The sequence below is a fragment of the Cavia porcellus genome, unplaced genomic scaffold, assembly GCF_034190915.1.
Source record: "Cavia porcellus strain 051 isolate PalLab524CR breed Dunkin Hartley unplaced genomic scaffold, mCavPor4.1 scaffold_25, whole genome shotgun sequence".
Taxonomy (NCBI): Eukaryota; Metazoa; Chordata; class Mammalia; order Rodentia; family Caviidae; genus Cavia; species Cavia porcellus.
The window spans coordinates 51,251,244-51,272,016 of NW_026947508.1; the positions used below are offsets into that span (position 1 = coordinate 51,251,244).

General features: G+C 44.5%; 1 protein-coding gene across 1 annotated transcript in view; it reads right to left on the minus strand.

The window, feature by feature from the left end:
- Window positions 1-14,442, minus strand: part of Plpp3 (phospholipid phosphatase 3) — a 72,971-nt gene extending 58,529 nt beyond the window's left edge. The window contains exon 1 of the mRNA XM_003464068.5: window positions 13,999-14,442. Within this exon, the coding sequence (XP_003464116.1) occupies window positions 13,999-14,137 (139 nt within the window). The 5' untranslated portion in view covers window positions 14,138-14,442. The remainder of the gene's footprint in view (window positions 1-13,998) is intronic.
- Between the last annotated feature and the right edge of the window lie 6,331 nt (window positions 14,443-20,773).

The following is a 20,773-nucleotide window of genomic DNA, read 5'->3' on the forward strand; positions in this document are numbered from 1 at the left end:
AATGCAGAGTGGTACAGAGCACAAAGCAGAACTAATTTAGCCCAGAGGAAATGAGGAAAGGGGGAGGTGGTACCCCCAGAGACTCGCAGAAGTTGGGTGGTACGGGGCTGGGAATGTAGCTTGGGGGTGGTAGCATGGTCGCCTGGCAGGAATGAGGCCCTGGGCCTGGGGCGGGGGGGACTGAGCAGCACAGAAAGGGTGACAGGGTAGGAACCACAGAATAAAATCCTGGGGCAAGGGTGTGGAATGGGGCAGGGCTGTTAGGATGGAAAGAAAGGAATGGGGAACAGAAAGAGTTGAGGATAAAAAGGTTGGTTGGGGCCAGATTCTTCAGGGTCTCAAATATACCCAGAAATGAGACGCCAGGGATACAGCTCAGTGGCATAGTGCCTGCCTAGGGATCATGAGCTCAATTCCTGGTGCCAAGAAGAAAAAAAGAAAAGAAATATCAAATACAGCCAGAAATGAAATGTGTCATCAATGAGTAGCTATTAATGCCTGAAGAGAAGGGTCTATGGGCTCAGAATTGCAGTTTTGAGAAATATATATTTATTACAAAAAGATATGTTCCTTTATGGAGGAAGAGAGAGTGGCACCATAGTCAATCTGTAAAGAAATATATCAGGATGGGTGAAGAAACACATGGGCAAATTAGAGAAGAAATAAGGGAAGATAAATCAGAGAGCATATTCCAAAGACAAAAAATGAAATATATTCACTGTATAAGAACAAGTTCACAGTTGCAAAGCATCTTCCTGGTCCCAGATGAGAGCAAACTGACTGGCCTGTTGCGGCAGAAGTGACCACCCTCTCATCACCCATGAAGCACGGCCGATTATCCAACTACACTCAGCTAACACAGCGGAGCCGGGACCTGAGCAAGGGGCTGGCCTATCAGAAGCCGTTTGTCATTGCATTTGCTCTTCTGCTCGAGACACCTGGCTGTGTTTCCTTCCCGTGCAGCCTCTGTCCATCTTCCCATCTTTCTGCTATCCTGCTAGCTCCTGGAGGCCAGCATCCACCTCCCTTCTTCATAGCACATACAGCATTTTGCATTTATCTTAATCAACACTAAAAGAGAGATAAGATAGATGGCTGATCCTCAGGAATGTTCTCTGGGGCTTCAGACAACAGAGAATGGTCAGCAGCCAGAGATCCCTTTCCCAGTGCCCTGGTGGGTACTCCTATTCATCCTCAGGCCAAAAAGCAGGAAGAGCTCGCTATGATCCCTATGGGCCTCAGCTGCTGCTCACCAGCGGCTTCACAGCTCTGCATGCTAAGCAGAAAGGGTCTGCACAAAACGGCCCGCTCTAAGTCCAATTTAACTTTTCCATGGGTCTGTGTTTGTCAGAGCTTCATGCCAACTCTGTCGGAAAAAGAAATGCCACAAAACTTCTTTTAAGAAAGAGGAAAAAGGCCCACTTTATGTGGTTGGTCTCATGCTAATCACACCACCATTGAAACCCCAGCTGAATAGGATCTCTACAATGGCCCAGGAAACACAGGGGGCTTTTCCAAAGTGTGAGCTCCTTCACTGGAACTGTTTCGTTCCCCTGGCTTTTTAACTCCTTGGGAGAATACTGATAAAAAAAATTAACGTTACAATCTGAAGTCCTGCAGAAAGGTCACTCAGTTTCCTTATGCAGCAGCTCCCACCCATTGCTTCCAAGGCTTCAGCTGACACATTTGCAGTAAAAGTGGATGCAGGATTCATAAGCAGCTCAAAGCATTTTCTAGAAAAGTACTTTCCCTGTAAACTTAGCAAAGGGCCTCTGCTAGAGATTAACTCGTTGAATTATTAACACCATATGTCACCGCCCACCAGTGAGAGCTGAGACTGACACTGCTGACCAGCTCTGGAGAAAAGTGACATGAACTCCAACCTTCCTTCACAGGTTGTTGTGAAATTCAAGTAAGTTAATAATGCATGAAATGCCTTAGCTGCTCGCCATACAGTAATACTCATTAATTTCAGGGAAGTGCCCTTCCTTTCCAACCCAAAGGTCAACCCTTTCCTTTAAGAATTTATGAAGAAACAGGAAATACTGAAACGGACAAGAAGGCTTTAAACCCCATCAAACTTAAATACTTTGCAAGGCCCGATAACTTCATTCTGGCTTGCTGGCTTCATAACTGAAGAGTAGTCAGTGAAAAATTCAAACCCAGTGGTAACCTCCATCCCTAGACCACTCCCCTTCTCGGCCACATCTGTAACAGCAAGTAGAGGAATTTCACCTCATTAGTGTTGCAAGGGTGGGTCTGGTCTGGTTTGGTTTGGTTGAGACAGGGTCTACCTCTGCATTTAGAGAGGGATGGGCTGGAACTCCATGTGGCCTGCACTGGCCTTGGACTGACTTCCATCCTTCTGCCTCCACCTCCCAAGTGCTAGGCTTGTGACAGTGGAAGACTCCCGAGTGTGGGAAGTCATCAAAGATGTTCACTTTCAAGCCTTTTTCCAGTTGACTGCAGAGACTGCTGTTCTAGTGGTGGTGGTTTCAGTGTTTTGCTTGCTGTGGGGGCTGGAGAGATCCACAATGAGAAAATTTAATTGAGGCAAGAAAGAATATTCAAATCCAAACTCCAATACATACATTACCATCTGGTAGAGTTGTGCAGGGAGAGAGGTTATTAACAGTAATAACTTCTTGGATTGCACAGCTGGGTCAGGCACAGCTGCAAACATCCAATTTTAGGCAAGATCATAATTGAAGGTTCTTCAACTCCATCAATGGCCTCAGGAAAATTAAACCTAAAATCATGACAGCTTATTTTCCTCTGAGATTGAAAGCCCTTTACTTTGAATGCTTTCACTCAAGAAATATATTTTAATTCCCCAGCCAGTTCCATGGAATCCTGTGTCCCTACAGTGCCCGGAGCACAGACCTCTCAAAGGGATCCCACACAAAGGTGAGCAAGCACAACCACCCACCGTCCTGAGGAGTGGCTGGCGCTGTATTCTAAACAGACTCCAATGAGAAGCCTGCTAAACAAAAGCAACCTTTGGAATTATGCTAAAAATCCCAGTTTTCTGGAAGTTCCTCCCTCTGAGCACAGTATGTGCTGTTGTTTCCAAAGGCACCATGCATTTCATCAAAGCAGCCACTCATGCCAGGATGACGGAAAATGCAGAGATGAGAAATGATATGTGAGATTGTTCCTCCCTAGAAACCTACGGAGGCCAAATGGCCCAGAGAGCTATTCTGCGCAAGTATCTAATGAAATCTGCTATGTGGCTAAGAAGCATTTCTGCCACTTCCTGCCAGTGGTTGCTAACTCTACAACAATGTGGGTCATTTGTGGGGAAGAGGCAACTGGTGTAAGTTCTGTTTATTGCATTTTAATAAATGAGCTGCATCCACAGCCACTAACCAGAGAAGCTCTGAGCTTCCCAGTGCGACCCAAGGGTTACCCTAAACCGCACACCATCATGCTGAACCATGATCCAGAAAGGGTCACTCGGAGTGACCCGGCACTGCTGCCTGATGCAAGTGACACAAGTCCTTGTTCAAGGCCCTCCTCCTCTTAGGAAGCCTTCCTACCAGGCTCCAGGGCCCACTGGGCCTTCCAGGTTACAGAGTTGCAGAGCTGTGGCTTCAATTCTGGGAAAAGCCCCTCCCTTTGTTCCTTCTCACCCCTGGGGACATCTGGAAAACACCTCTACTTGCATAGCAAGCTCTACTTTGAATCACTTTTCCACTCCTGCTGATTAAAGAACAGAAAGTATCAATCGAATCTCCCCATCAGTAGAAGTAACAAGCAAAGGCCAGAGAAAACTGCCAATTACCATTCTAATAAAAAACACAGAAGGCTGACGCTGTGACCCATCGAGGTAGAGGCCAATGTTTGGAGTTAGTCTTGGCAAGCTCATCATTAGAAAACTATGCTGCATGTCAGATATTTTTGAAGTACGGAAAATCATACAGAGCAACCCAGGATTACCTTCACAGATTGATCCTCAAGGGTCTGGAGGTTCCAGGCTAGGAGTCCCAAGTCTAACACACTTCGGACCACCTTTTCACACTGCCCACAGGAGTGGCACAGGAGTGGTACAGTACAACCAGGAAAGCCTCCTGCTTAAGAACAACCTCACCAGACAGAGGTCTGAGCCCTGCTCTCCAACTCAGCCGCTGCAGTCTTCCCTTAGCTCTGGGTAACCTCTCCGAACCATGGCTCTATAAAACAGAGACAGCAGCAGTTCATCTTCAAAGGATTAAATAAGAGAATGAGTGCACATGCACAATCTGCGGAGAGGTACGTGGCTAGCACTCAGTAAGTGCAAGCAACTGTCCAAGTCCCAGCCCTAGCCACGTTAGCTGTGTGAACTCGGGCAAGTCAGTCACCCTCTCTGAACAGCAAAAGCAAATTGTTAAAATTTTCCTTGCTCTGCTCTAGGAGAAACAATGATATACTACATAAAGCATCTGATGATAAAGGTGAACATCTTTCCTCACGGTCTTAGAATATTTGCAGTTTCATATTTCACATACCTGTTCTTGATTTTTAGTGGATTTTAGCTTGATAATTCGGCTCCTAAAGCTTTGTGCTTGTGTCTTTACACTACTGGCATCCAGCGCTAGAATAAATTTTAACTTCTGAGACAATAATCATGTAGACCACCACACCAGGGAAGAGGTGATCGCTGAGCCTTGGCCAGAACTGAATATGTGAATTTCTACTTCAGGGCCTTAAAATTATCATAAAGCAACCTTAGGAATATAAAGGACTTAATATTTGCACTTGCTAATGTTCAAGGTGCTCTGAGGATACGTTTTGCTCTTTCTGCTGAGACGAGAGACAGCCTGTCACCCACACAACTGGGCAGGGGGGGGGCTGGCTGACTCCCCAGTTCTGCCCCTCAGTCAGCCTATTCTCTGCACACTCATCTGAAATCAGTGACACTACAAAACTCATTAAAAATGTTATTTCTTTGTGAAAAATGTCTCTAAGGACAAAAATGGCACTGTAGTGGTTTCATGAATATGTTAATCTCTAAGATCTTTGGTAAAACTTTTGTATTTTTCTTACATATTTTAATTAATCTTAACATACTTCTAAAATGGTACAGTCACTATGGAAAAGCTTGACAGTTCTTCAAAAAGTTAAACATAGAATTACCTAGCACAGCAATTCCACTCCTAAATACATAGGACCAAGAAAATTGCAAACATATACACATGAATGTTCACATATTTGGTACCCCAATACTGGAAATAAACTAAAGACCCATTAAGTGATGTGTATAAACTAAGTGTGGTATATCCATCCAAAATGGAATATTATTTTGCAATAAAAAGAAATGAAGTGCCAATACATGTTAAAATATGGATGAACCTTAAAACCATTATGCTAAGTGAAGAAGTCAGTCATCAAGGAGCATATATCATGATCACATGTTGTACAAAACACTTGAATCTACAGAGAAAGTGGCTGCTATGGGAAGGGAGGAGGTGGAGGGGAGTGGGGAGTGATTGCTAACGGGTATAGTGACAGAAAGTACTCTAAAACTGACGGTAGCAACAGTTACTCAATTTTGATGGTATACGAAAAAGCAGTGAACTGTACACTTTACATGGATGGATTAAATGACATTTGAATTATGTCTCAATAACAAATGCCATTACAATGGCCCACATGACCCTCTCTCTGAAGCAACAGGATTTCCAACCCACTTCTTTTAAGGAGCATTTGGAAAACTTTAAAATTCCAGAGCAAAACAAAGATAACACACAGCTTTGTCGTTTTAATACGATGCTGCCCATAAAGAAGTATCTGCTAATCTTATCTCATGGGTGTCCTAAGTCTTCTCTAAACACCCCATTTAGAGTGCTTGAGGAGGGGTGGCCTCGCCACAGTTCCCAGGACCCCACCAGGGCCAGGAGTCCCTTTGGTGCCTTTCCCACCATCCTGTCCTCTCTGTCCCCAGAGCCCTCCATTCCTTCCTGCCTGCCTCCCTCCCTCCAGCTCCACTGCCCTCAAATCCAGCGACCTCCTCCAAACCTACATCAGATTCGATCGATGCCCCCTTAAAAATTTTGTAAAATACGGTAATTCCAAGACCATAGAATTCTTACCATTTTCGTTTATATATATTCACCAACCTTATCTATATTTTTAGAAGTAAAAAGTGTAGCAATTCCTCAAAAAGGTAACTGTGGAGCTACCATAGACCCCACAATCCCACCGCTATGCATATACTGTGGCTTCTCACGATATAAAAGTTTCCATAATAAAAGAAAGATAAAACTCTATTTGCTCTGGGGGTCCCCCAAAACAGAGCTCAAATGCTCCTGCTGCCTGACCCTTTTCTCAGCCCAGAGCCAACCCGCTTCTCCAGCTCACGTCCCACATTTGCTCTTTCCCCACACTCGAAGCAAAGGCTCCACGCTTACTCTGCGGTCTCAGCTGCTCGCTGTCCAACATGTCCGTCCACGCCTTCCCTGCACTCAGGTGGCTCCCCCCACCGCTATACCCTGTCCCTCTCCTGGCTTCGGAGCTGGTATTTACCTTGCCAGATCCAGTCCGCTCTCCTTTATTCCTCACTGAGTAGTGACAAACCCTCCCTGAAGGCTCATTAGTAAAAATCTATCTCCGTCTCACTACACTGAGATGGAAGCCTGGGAGCCTGGGTGCAGGCCTATAATCCTGGCATTTGGGAGGCTGAAGCAGGAGAAACTCCGCATGTTTGACAACAGAGTAGGATACTAGTAAGTTCAAGGTCAGCCTGAACACCAGCCTGAAATACGTAGCCAGACCCTGAATGGGGAAAGGGAGGGGACGGGGAGCAGAGGCACAGGGAGGGAGAGGAGGGGAGAGAAGAGGAGAGGACAGAATTCCTTACAGGCAAATTTGGGATCTAGCACATAGTAGGTGCCTCAGAACATCTGCGGAAGGCAAAACTTACACTTGAAAGACAGGTACAGACATAGACTTAATTAAATAGACTCTCTAGAAATTATACTACTGATTGATACCACAAACTAATTTGGGGACCAATTATAAAGGAAACATCAAGCAGAAGGACTTCCTTCGTGTCAGCGTAATCATGTGTATTATGTGCGTTAGAGGCACATAAACAGGAACCAAGGCACACTGCTTATTATGACAAGGCACTTACACTAATTTGCATTTCTCTGTAGAACTTTCTAGACATGTAATTTTGTTAATTTGTGACAAACCTCAGAAACACACTTACCATCAATACCTTGATTGCAATGTATACTTTCAAAGCACAAAGAAATCAGCAAGTTCCTTTCAAAGGTTTCTAATTGAATCTAAAACGTGTTGTTTCGTTTGGCTTTAAATTGGGGGGTTTTAATACAGATCCTAATTTTTTACTTAACCTGGACCTAAAGGAAGAACAGCTTCACAGAAACATGGAAGCACTAGCCTCCCCTGTTTGTGTGTGAGCACCACCAACCAATGCATGACTTTGAAAAAATTATTTCATCAGAGATTCGGCTTCATGCTTGGCCAAGGAGAACAATCTCTATCTCAAGAGCTGTTGAGACACTTGCAAAGAAAAAGCTTTGAAAACATGGGTGCTCTTTCTTCCTTTCTGGGACGCATCCTAAGAAGGTAGTACTCGAGGTCACGCCAAGCAGTCAGCAATCATCTTAGTAATAAGCACCTTCTAGGACAGGCAGTAAGCAATCTGAAGAGAAGGAATAGAGCAGAAGCCACCCAGGCCTTCAAACCCACCCCATTCATCTCCGGCCTCACTTAACTGGTATCTCATTGATTTGGACTAAAAGCAAAACGTGTTTACCTGGTTCCACTTTTCAAAGATACAAGCATGAAAGGGGCTTTCCAACAGACACCCAATTCCAAACCAGCAGGCTGACATCACAAAGGCATAAATAAGGGCTTTCAGGCAAGATCTTGCTCAGTTCTAGGTCCGGTTCTTTCATTTCATTCTTAGGTTGACAGTTCCTCGCCAGGCCAGACCTCAGACTCCACATGTACACAGGGGCAGTTGCCACGAAGCAGTGATGACCACAGCAGGAAGCACCTCGGTGCCGGGCACAGGACCGAGCACATCCTCATAACACCACCAAGTTCACTGTATCCCATTTTACAAATGAGAAAACTGAGCCTGGAAGGACTGGGTGCTATGACTAGGCTCTCCCTGCTAACAACGGTGCTGCACTCCAATCTGTCCAATGGGCAGAGCCCATCAGACCTCTCATCTCCACCATCGTGGGGCAGCCTACTCTTCTAAGATAAAAGATAACCTTGATATTGTTGTCCGTGAAATGCTAAAGATTCCATGAATCTGTACAATGAAGAACCACTCCAACAGTGTTTTCTCTGTGATGCCCATTTAAGAGAATTATCCAGCACACTTTACATTATTTGAGAATTCTGCATGTATAGTTCTATCTCTACTCCACTGTCCAAGATGGCCCAAGTTAAGACTTGTTGTACGTCAGGCCCTGTAGAACACTAAGTGCTCAACACTTACACTCCATAAAATTGAAGTGAAATGGAATGAACTAGAAAAGACTGGGCCTTCATTTCATCCACTGCATCAAAAAGTGAGCAGCAAAATAAACTAACAAAGCTCTGTAAAATGTGGTGTCTACTTCCTAGCTGGGTACCCTTGTACAGGTTACTTGGCTTCTGTGAGATACAGTTTCCTCCTCTATAAAAGGCATCTGCATAGTATCATCTTTCCTCAACAGGTATGGAGGGTACCACCTAACAGGATGACAAGCTTCTAGATCCTTCTCAGGTCCTGCTGTCCTCTTCAGTCAGGTCTGCCCCAGCCTGTCACATGACACAGATGTTCCAGGACCCAACACTGACCATCTGGCCCATTTCTCTGGGCCCTTCCTAAGATCACCACATTTTGCTCTCTGGAAAACCTGGCCAACTTCCTTTCAAAGGACAACCCAGCCACCAAAGGTGACCAAGATTTTTGCCCTTTCCAGACAGGGTCAGAAAACCTGGGCTGTGTTTCCTTCAGCTAATGGTGGACATTTGTGTCCACTCTGCCTGATTTTCTTCTCAGGACTCTCCTCAGAACTTGCTCTGTAATATATTTTGGGAAACTTTCCTGCCAAAAAAGTGAACAAAGATATAAGGAAAAGGAAAATTTCCAGGAGAAGTCAAATAATTTTTGCCCAACCACACCTTTGTGTGTTACCTTATGTCCAAATTCAAATCCAGAGCTGGGTAAATTCAAAGGCTGTGTTGTTTTTACAATGCTTTGCCAAGCTAACTTTGATCTTTGAAAGGCTGTATTTAGAAATCGAATTTATTGCTCTTTCACCTTTCAATCATGCGTGAACTTCACTATCTGAAAAAAATGCCTCATTTATCCTGAGTGTTGTCACTTGATTGGTAATATAAACTACATACAACTCAGTTCAAAACCAGAAAATAAAGATTCAGACCTTTCAGCAGTCAGAGACAACACTGAGTCCTGAACTAAAAGTCACAGGGCACCTGCAGCCCTGTAATCCAGAGGCAGACTTTCTCTCTGAAAAGAAGAAACCAAGCGTACTGCACAATCTATCAGTGCAGAAAGTGCTAGCACATTCAGAATAAGAACAAAAACCACACAGCCTAATTCAAGTGCCCTTAAGACGACAGTGGTTATACCATGACTTTATAATTAGCCTCACAAGAATCAGCCAAAACAGAATCCCAGACCCTACCCTAAAGTCCACTGAATCTATATCTCCTGGAAGAGTCTAAGAATCTATCATTTATCCCAGATGGTTCTCTTACCCCACTATTGATGGTCATTCCTCAAATAACTTGCAGTAAGATGAGCTGATGCACAAGGCAGGATTCTCCCTAAACACACCTGCCCACAGGGTGCAGTAAAGGTGTCTCATTAGCAGCATGCTGAGACCAGCATGGCCTGCTGGCCCAAACAACTGCAAGGAAGGACAAAGAGAGAATGTAAAATATAAAACTGACAGGCAATCAGAAGGGCTAAAAGTGGAGATGGCCCCAGATTGTAACGTCAGCCAACCCCCTGCAAAGGCAGCTACCCTCACTGTCTCAGAAAATGTTACAAAAGAAACCAGCTAAGACAGAAAAAATAATTAGCAATTTTGGACAAGAAGGCAATAGATGTTTTTCATCATCCTAGAAAATTCAACAGAAATTTATCTACTAAATCGAGTTTCCTTCATTATGCTTTTTTTCCTTTCTGCAATCCATGTAGAATGCTTTGCTAGGCAGTTAGACAACAATTGGTTAGTGACAACCTGTTTCTATAGTCTCTGGTTCAATGATAGATTAATTTATCAAAACCTTTTGGTTATCAGAAATACCTACTTAATGAAAGTATTAACTGTCACATACTTAGTGAATGTACTGAGTAAAAAGAAGAAAATAGCCACGTGTTGTGTGTATTTATTTGTTGTCATGTGATCATTATAAATTTCAGGGAGCAGGTAAAAGGAGACAATAGACCAAGGGAAAAAAATGTAACCTGTTCTTCAGCAAATTGGATTAATTTTTATAAAAGCAATGCTTACTTTCTTCAGAATCAACACCAATTTAAGCTAATTTTCCAGACTTTCTTTGGGTAAACAAAGCATAATTTGATTGATGATATGGTCTTGGAGAAGCAATAAATATCTGCTAGGCTAGACTCGAAGTGGTTAGCTGGGAGTCTGAGGAATCATCTAGTTTCTGTCCTTCACCACTGTGACAAAAAAATCAGAGCAAGTATGGCCAAGTGATTGTTCTCAAAGTCATGTAGCAATGTGACAGCAATGCAAGACATTCAGTGACAAGCTCAGCAAGGTATGCACATAAGGAAGATGCTCAGCAAATGTGTCCCTCTCTGCGGGACACTGGGTCCAGCATGTCTGGTGGTAGTCTGGGACATCACACATAATCCCTCTCAGCCAGCTGCTTTGCTGATGAAAGAGACTGAAGCCCAGAGAAACCCTACCTGTCTCCAAGTACGCAACTAGACTATAACCACGGGACAGACTGGGACCTGAAACTTCTGCCTCCAGGACACCACCCCCCCATTCACATCGCACTGTCCTCATCTCATTACTAAACAGTGCCATGTTTAAACGGGGCAGTATACTTAAATAGAATAATACATGATGATTCTGTGTATCCTATCTACAGGATCAGTTCTAAAATTTTACTTCAACCAGGTACTGCAAATCAAAAAACACCCAAAAACATGCTGAAACAACCAAATTAAATAAAATGGTTGCTGACCACCTAAGTTCTGGATTGCTGGCCAGAAGAATCAGCCCTGCATTGATTTTAAGGCACATGTATAACTGGGAAATGTGGACTTGCAGGCCTTGCTACAAACTGGACTTCAGCATTTTCCAGAGGAAGGCCCAGCTCCACCCTTAATAACCTGAGAAGTCCGCAGGAATTCAAACTGACTTTGATATGAATCTGTCCTTCTCTTCGGACTTGGTTTTCTGGCCTATGAGATGGACATATTTTCATAGGTGTTACAATGAAAAATACATAATTAACTTATGTTTTTAAAAAGAAGTTAGCACTCAGAGAGACAAGTAGGTTGGAATTCTATTTCTGCTTGAGAATCTTTTCTCTGTCTTACAGAACTAGAATCAAGGCACAAAAAACAAGTGATATGGATTACTTAATCGAAATAAAAACACAATGAATCCCATAAAAACTACCATGAAAAGACTCATAATTACTCGTAACTAAAAGAATCAGTTGACAAAGACAGCTATTCAAAGATCATTTCCATTGCAGTTCTTTCCACCTTTTGTGTTTTTAATCTGGAATAAAACACTCCAAAAACGTGTGTGCAACACATGAAGCTACTTGCATATTTCCACGTACACAACACTTACATAGCACATCAACTTTTATTTTACCCAGATACTAGGAGATGAGACTTGGAATATATTCCTGTTGGAGAATAAACAGAAAACTGTCTCCTTTCTTAATATATTAATACTTTATAATCCAGGCCACATGCTCAAATAAACCACATAAAATTAAGTCACACTGACAGAGAGGCAAACAGTGAACAAAGTAGAAACAACTTTTTTAGGGGTGCAATGTGTGGAATATTAAAATCATATGTTGTGTATTAATTTTTCTTTTGGAAGCCACATCACATTCTCTTGCATGCAATCTCACAATGTTTATCGTACATTGTTTTCCCGATTAAAGGTGTTAGAGAGGAACTTAACTGGTGACATTGGAGCCTGGTGTGTTTCAGAGGAGACACCAATAACAAATGACTCAAATTGCCAGCGTTGCTCTGGTTTTAAAGGCAAGACACACACACCTTTAAAAAGGCAAGCAGACGCCTTTAAAATGCATGGTCCTGATACCACATTGCCTTTTTGAACTACAAGCATTTGCTCCAACATAAACACCCACAGTGAATAAGCATAATAAGCAGGGAGGTTTACCTTAATAGCTGGGGCTGAGGAGGGGTCACACGGAGAATTAGTATACCTTACTTACACCATAATTGTGTACTACCTTCCTGGCTAAACTACCACAGCTGTCAGAAACGTCTTTTTTGCAAATTCCTTCACACTTTTTCCTCCAATAAAAAGTCATCATCTCTTAGGACTGCCTGCTGAAATCAAGAGTGAAAGGGAAGAGAACAACAACAAACTGCACAATTCTTTATCACACAAGCAGGGGGCAGGAGGGTACCTCACACAGCTGCCCTAGAAAAGCCTGCCCGACTACCAACAGAGCCCTGCAGTCATCAGTGGGAAGTGGCAGGCAAGTTTGCCGTAGTGCCTACCTGTCTGGGGTTTCCCTGCAGTCCCCCCAGGGCCTGGGAGGGACTTTTACAATTCAATAGGTTGGTGACAAGACCTTAAGTACTCATCTGTTCCACTGTGCATAGCAAGCCAGCTGCCACCAGGAAGGCAGGCCCTCCAGTGACAAAGGGGACAGGCCACCTGGATTCGGCACAGCACAACTCTGCCTCCTGCGGTCTCTCCTAGTCTGAAGGGGGCCGCTCTTCTGTTAAGGCTCTGCGAATCCCATCTTTCTTCCGCTTTTCCCTTCCACAGGCAGCCAGGCCAAGGACAAGAGGGCCCTGGAGCCTAGAGTCACGGCTGCACAAAGAACCCTGAGCCCAGGGAGACCCAACTGCAGCCCAAGAAGTCCCAGGCTGGCCCAATTCGCATGGAGAAGTCCCTTTCAAAGGGACTGAGTCTGGGTACAGGACTTCTATTTTAAGGGAACCGAGCTGGGAACACAGATGTTTCTTCAGTCAGCAGAGCTGGCAGAACAGCTCCTGGACCAAATCCAGTTAAGGCAGGAAGGGGCCTTGGACAGCATCTACTTCAACCCACCCAGCCAACTGCAGAGGACACTGGGGCCTAGGGGGTAGTTCGGGGGTACACCCAGCAAGTGGCGGAGTGGCAGCGTTACGGAACAAATCCCGTGCGATTTCCATTACAGTATTACTCGCAAAAGAAAAAAAAAAAAAAGAAAAGAAAAAGTCTTATGCTGACTCCAACCCTGGTGCTCCAGTGGACGCAGCAGGCGCCTTCGGCCGACCCGTCCCCGCGTCCCCCGCGTCCCCCGCTGCGCTCCCAATCACTCCCGGAAACACCACAGGGGGCGCCTCGACTTTCCCGGAGCGAATTCCATCAGGGTCACTGATCGCGGCTCGCTTTTCTCCATTATCCTTATCGGGGAAATGGGTCACCTAACCCCTCTGGCACCGACTTCAGCAGAATGCGATTAAAACAGATTCCGCGAAACCGCCCCCCGGGAGCTGGGGCCGGGAGCGGACCGAGCCCCGCAGGGCGCAGGGCGGGCGGCGGCGGCTGCAGCGCTGCTGTTTGCGCGCGGCCGGCGAGGCTCCGCGCGACCGTGGGCTCCGGGACAGGAGGAAAGCGACGCGTCACCCGCGATCGCGGCTCCGTCCCGCCGCCTCGGCTGCAGACCGCCGCGCCGCTCCGCGGGCCCAAGCCGGACAGGGGTCCAGGCGGGCGCCAGGGGCCGGCCCGGCCCGAGGAACCGGGGGAGGCCGGGGGGCCGGGGGCTCACCCATGAACAGGCAGAAGAGGTCGAGGCAGATGAGCAGCGCGCGCTTGCCGCCGCTCCTGCGCGGGCCGGGCCCGAGCGCCGGGCCGCCGCCGTTCTTGCTCTCCGGAGCGATCGCCTTGTCGTACTTGTAGCTCTGCATGGCGCAGCCGCGGCCGCTCCGCCCGCACGGCAGCCGCGCACCCGGGCCGGCGCTGCCTCCTCCGCCGCGCCGCGCTCCTCGCTCCGCCCCGGCCCGAGCGAAGGTCCGCGGAGAGCGCGGCTCCGAGCAGACCTCGGCGCCGCCGCGGGCGGGACGCGCAGGCACAGGCCACCCGGGCTCCGGCCGGGGATGAATGGGCAGCGCGAGCTCCGCGGCCCGCAGTCCGGCTACGCCTCCGCCTCCGCCTCCTTCTCCTCCAGCTGCTGCTGCTGCTGCTGCGGCCGCTTGGTTTGTTTTCTGCACTTTTATTTCATTGGGGTCCTTTAAAAAGAGCGAAGGCGAGAGGGGGAGGGCCCTCCTTACTTGGCTGGGACAGGATTCTGAAAGTACAGCCCCTTCCTTAAGCTGCCTAAAACGTAGGATAATTAAGGCCACATTTCCCCCACCCCCTTCCAAAAAAAAAGAAAAAACTAAAAGGAAAAGTTGCGCTCGAATCAGGGAGTCCGAGAGCCCCTAGCGTTCAGAAACACCAAAACGTTACAAAAGGAAAAATTAGAAAAAAATAAACATTTTCTGGCCTGCCCTTAAAAAGTTTAGCGCTGTACCACACTGCTTTTCTCCTCATTTGCAAGCTTGGAGTTAGGAGTCTTTATTTTGATTTGAGTTAGGTTATCCTGAAAATGGAATTTTTCAGCGAAACCAATTATTTAAGAGCTAAGGTACTGCGCTGGGTGTGGAAGATATTAAGTGAACAGTACTGCGGGACCCTAGAGCAAGATGTCCTGCATGTGAAGGCTGGGTGTGCCTCAGTTTCCCCGCTATAACTTGGAGATACTAACTGTTGCTTCCAATATGGTAATCACGGTGATCTATGTGAGCCGGGGTGCAGGAACCCCCAGCCCTCCAACCCCTCTGCTATCCCAGCTGACCTCTGGGCGTGCCGGCCTCCTCCTGCGGCAATCCCCAGGTAGCCAGGCTGGGATGGGCCCGGGGCTTCATGACTCCAATGCACTTCCTCAGGGACTCTCTTGTTATTTTTAATTGCGAGGGTTTTGGTTTTGGTTCCCCACCCTGCTTCCAGATAAAGAATGAGCACTTCCAGGGCAAAGGCCTTCCATTGTGCCTAGCATGGAGCCAGGTAGCCGCTGCACTTCTCCCAAAAGTCTTTTTCCAGAAAAATGTAGCTAGCTGATACATGGCATGGGTCACATTCTTTCTCACAGTGACTTGCTCAGAGTTCAGTAACCCTGGAGGCAGCTTACCTTTTCTTGAGCAGTCTTTTTACACCCCACACCCTGCCCTCCTGCCCTGTGCCTCTAGCACACCCTTCCCTCCCTTCTCTAGCTAGCAAAATGCTCCTGCTTCAGCGTCCTCTGAAATGTCACCTCCTGGCTGCCCTTTCTGGACCCCCACACAGAATTAACTTCATCCCCAGCACTTCCTTTCTAACATTCTCCTAATGTTTATCGCAGTCTGACTTGGTGTTCTAGTTAGCAAAAACTGGCCCGCTGGCACTGGTTAAGTGGGACCAGCAAGTAAAAGCGACACTGCTGTCTTCTGGCAGTCGGGCAGCATCTGCAGGCAGCGCGGGAGTGAGCTTCCGGCTGGCCATGAGACACAGCACCCTCCTTCTAACCTGACGGGTATGAGCTGGGGTAGCTGGGGTAACTGAGGAAACAGATGCCTTGTGTCATTTTCTGTGGACAAACACACTCTCTGAACACAGCAGAACAATGCCAGGCTGACCTTGTAATCGATGAGGCTACAAGGAATGCGGGGTCCCACTGCCTCTTCCTTGCCCACCCAACCCTCTTTGTAATTATAATCACCCCTGAAACTCCAAGTCACCAAACCAAATCTTTTGAATTCCAGCCTACACGTAACTGCAAGCTTTCTGATCTTTTCTGTCCTTGGGCTCCGAAAGTCCCTGAGCTTCAGTACCTCTCCGAGGGCATGCATATTACTTACCTATTACCAGCCCTTATTTCACTTTTCACCGGTGACCATAAAGTATCTCCCGGAGATTGTTAGCTCTGTATGCAGGGGAGGCTTGACTTTATACCTCAGGAAAGAGTGGTGAAAGCCAAAGCCAAAGAAACAGTAAATGAATGAATTCTAGACACCTCACTCTGCACTTCCTAACTGCTTTTTGTTATCTGTTAGATAACTTTTAAAATAACTTTTGTTATCTGTTAGATGACTTTTAAAATAGTATCATAACTCACTCAGGATTGTTGGCCTCTTCAAAAGTTGCTGGGTAAAATTAATTTAGCCAGCATTAGATTAACTATTAGAAATCTATTTTCCTTTAAGCTTAAACCAACTACTTATTAAGAAAGATAAAAATCTATTATTCTAAAAGTATATAAGGGGACATGAATAAATGTGTATGTAAGGGTTTTATATTTCCATTTGCAAAGTCTGAGGGCTATTTTTTCATAACTAAAACATAGTGTTATTTGTTACATAGAGATCTATGCAAACAAATATTTTATTTGGATAAATCTTCAAAGGAACAGAGTGCTACAAATACTCTTTACAGCTGGGATGAATAAGTCATAAAATAAGGTGTCAATATCATGCTTTAGACAGAAATAAACAGGCTAACCAAATACCTACATCTGAAGGCCTCGTAGCTCTTCTTTTCCGTTCTGTTCTTTTCTTTCTTCATTTTTCTTTCCTTCTGCTGCTTGGCTTTAAGCCGTAATGCTAAACACTCTTACCAACAAGTAAAATGCAATGAAATAGACTTGATAGTTTAGAATGGTGTCATTTTAAAGTAATTAAGTAATTAAAATTCCTGATAAACACAGTGTACCAAAATTCATACATTAAAATGGCATCTAGTTCACTAAAGTAGTTTGTAAAAACTTCTACATCAGCAGGGATAAATGCCTTTTAAGATTAACTTATTATGTGTAGCAATAACACCACATCATTCTCAAGTAACTGATACCTCCCAAGAGGTTTAAGTGACCTTTATTTCTAAGAACTCTTCTTACCTCATAATTTTTCCTTTTTAGCTCCTAATATCTAATAATTAATCATTTTTTAAAGGTATGCATTGACTCTGGGTATATTCAAGTGGAATCTTTAGGTAAAATTGTATACTCAGAGTCAGAGCCCAGATTCCTTAAGCCTAGAAGTTAGTTTAGGAACACACCTTAGGTTTTGGCTAAGAAGTACTCATTCATCTAGGTTCTTCAGAATGGCTACATTTTACGTCTGGATTTATTAACTCAAGCTTGTTGGCTTGCTGCTCTGAGATAGTAAGTAAATCCACACCACCAAATGGAGAAGCCCACAGTAACCCACCTGAAAAAAAAGGAGAAGGGATTTGGGATCAGAAAATCCTGGATTCTAGATAGGAAATAAGCTGAGTAACCTCTCTTAGTAACCTGCTTCTTCAACTTTAAATGGGGCTCACATTTTCTTTGGTTCTATGGAGGAATAAAAAGTCGGAAAATGAAATAATATATTTCATGTACAACAGGTTAGTTATGTGTTAACATTTTAAGTGATCATCAAAGAACTATGGGATAGCTCAGGGATGGAGCACCTGCCCCCTACCTGTGTGCGGGCCTGGTTCAGTCCCCAGCTCTGCAAAAACAAAACAAAAGCAGAAGATGATAACCAAAGCATCCAACAAACACTATTTGTGCAGAGTATACTTAACCGAAATACAGGTATTTGAATACCATTTAACATGTATTGACTCCAAAGACTCATTTAGTTTTATTTATCCCTTTCTAATCTCTACCCCTTCTTTTTTTAAAAATTTTTTTATTTCTTTGTGATGCTGGGTTTGAGCCCAGGATTTCCTACATGTTAGGCAGATGCTTTACCACAAGCTACAGCCCCAACCCTGTTCCTAACTCTTTTAAATGCTCAATTTCTTGAAGTTTCTAAAAGCAGTAAATCAAAGATGCTGACTTTGAAGACAATTTAGTTGTAATTGTTTTCTTCAGGATTAAGTCAAGAAAAGTCATTTGCTTCCACTAATAATCGTTTACAATGAGAGCACCTTCATTTAAAAAGTACTTTCACGTCTATTATTTTTTTGTCTCAGCTCACTGAAATAGGTGGAGTTGCTATCATTATTCCCATTTTACAGATGAGAGAATGGAGGCAAGCCCATTTAAACTGGATGGAACTGGTTTTCCTCTGCAGATGAACTAGAAATGATTCCAACATTAGCTCATGCACTGTGGAGTTCATAATGTGTCCCAGTTTAGAAATAACATACACTTTACAGTTCATAATGCCACTTCTATCCAGAATCCATCACCAACAAGGTAACACAGAGATTATTATATTCATTTTAGAAATGCAGAAACTGAGTTGGGAAAAGACAAGAGATGTGCAGGGTGACAGTTCCTGAAGGCTGTGGGGACCACTAGGACCACTGTGTTCATTCTGAAGCAAGAGCCCCCTTCCCCACCACAGTCATCCCCAACAGGTGTTCACAAGGTGTAGTGGCTCCAATAGTTTCACTGAGCTTCCAGAGGGACTGCAGAGTTACCCTCACTGCACCGCACTACAAATGGGGAAGTTTTTGTTTTTTGTTTCTTAGGGATTGGAAGGGAGCAACAATGTTGCACCTTGTGTCTCTGAAACAACTTTGGGCTCATAAAGTGGCTTGTTACAAACAGAGCTATAGGAATAGAAAACAGAGCTAACAGAAATATAGAGAGCTAATACAACAGGAGGGCTACAAAAATAGAAAACAGCAGTGTGGCTATGCAGAGGGGGCTCTGCAGTTAAGTCACCTCTTCTCCTTCCTGCAGACAGCAGAGGTTTCCTCAGGTGCAAAGCTAAGAGCTGACCTCATGATAGCTCAAACAGTTCGTGTTGGGCATAAAGACGAAGAACCAATATCTACAGTCGCTGGAGAAATTTCGAAGTAAAGATGCTGCAGAGAATTTTTCTCTACAGCTAGTAAGACCAGAATTTGGCCAACTCATAAGGAGACTGATACTGCCACCTAGTGTTACTGTGTTGAAGTGCTCTGGCTCCCCAAGTGAAGAGTGACACGGGGGACAGGGATCCTGGAATGGGAATCACAGTTCTTACACCACGCATAGAGTAATAACCAACACTTACTAGATGTTGATGATCTAAATATTGGTCATTCTCTCAATAGATACTTACTGAGTGTCACTATGTTTCAAATATGCTTCCAGGAGACAAGGGTATAGCAGTAAGCAAAACATAAAAACTGCCCTCATTTGGGTTTAATATTCTAAACAGCTCGATGAAGAAAGTTTCTCCTTTTATGGTGGAGGTGTTTTGGAGCCTAGGAAATTAGGCAGCTGGTTGAAAATTACCCAGCTGCTAAATTATGGAATCTGGATTTGAACCCAGGTAGTCTGATTCAGGACATCAAGATTTTAATCATTAATCTATGCTGAAATGAACTTTGTTTTCTAAGGTACATAGAAGTAAGATTACTAGTTTCTAAATTTTTTGGTTTTTGCATCTTCATATACACATTTATGTGTATTTATTCAATGAATTCATATGTATACACATACTAAATACATGCTTGTTGCATTCATAGGTGTATATTTATTCATTACGTATATGTGCATTTCTTCTTCATGTGTGCATCTGTCCTCATGTAATCATTCATCAACTTTTCATGAGCACCTTTTCTATGTTTAAATTGATGCTAGGTACTGGAGATAATTGAATTAAAACTCATGGTCTCTGTTTTATGCCTAATAACTCACTTTTAGTAAAGAGAAAAACATAAACTAATACTTTAGTGTTTATCATGGTACTTATTATAGTTTATTACAGAGATTTTTTTTCTTTAAAAGCATTATAATTATCTTCATATACAAACCAAACCATATGCTTAGCATGGTACATCATAAGACTTCTTAAAATAGTGTTTGAGTGAATGAGAGTAAGATTGTGAATTCAATATAGGGTTTCAGGGAGAATTTCATAGAGCAAATAAGAGTTGCATAATAAAGCTCAAAAAAGAAATGGATACAGTGATGCATTCCTGTAATCTCAACTCCTTGGAAGGCTGAGGCAGGTGAATCACAAATTCAAGGCCAGCCCAGGTAACTTTGTGAGACTGTGCCTCAAAATAAAATAAAATAAAATGAGGAAAACTCACTTAGTGGTGATACACCTGCCCAGCATGAGCCTGGGTTCTAGCCCCACTAGCACACATCCACACAAAAACATTTAGTACACAGAAACGAAAGTATAAAATCTATTTCATGTTTCCTCCTCACCCCACTCCCCACCTAGGGCAGCAATGGATCATCGGCTGCCCCTCCCCCTCACTGCCCCCCAACACCAAGGACAGCAGCAGATTTGTTGGCCACACTTCCTCCTCGCACCCCAGACCTAGGGTGGCCATGAATTGTTGGCTGCCCCTCCTCTTCTTCCTCTTCACCCCCCAGACCTTGGACTGCAGAGTATTAACCTTGCTGGGCTGATGGGAGACTCACTAACCCCTCATCCATACAGAGGACCTCAGCAAGCTTATGACAATTTCCTCCTCAAATAAAGGACCTCAGTGGGTCAGCAGTAGCAGTAGCAATGTCCTCCCCCTAGCTGTGGGACCTTTATGAGTGGTGAGTCCTTCCTCCACATAGAGAACATCAGACAGGTTGA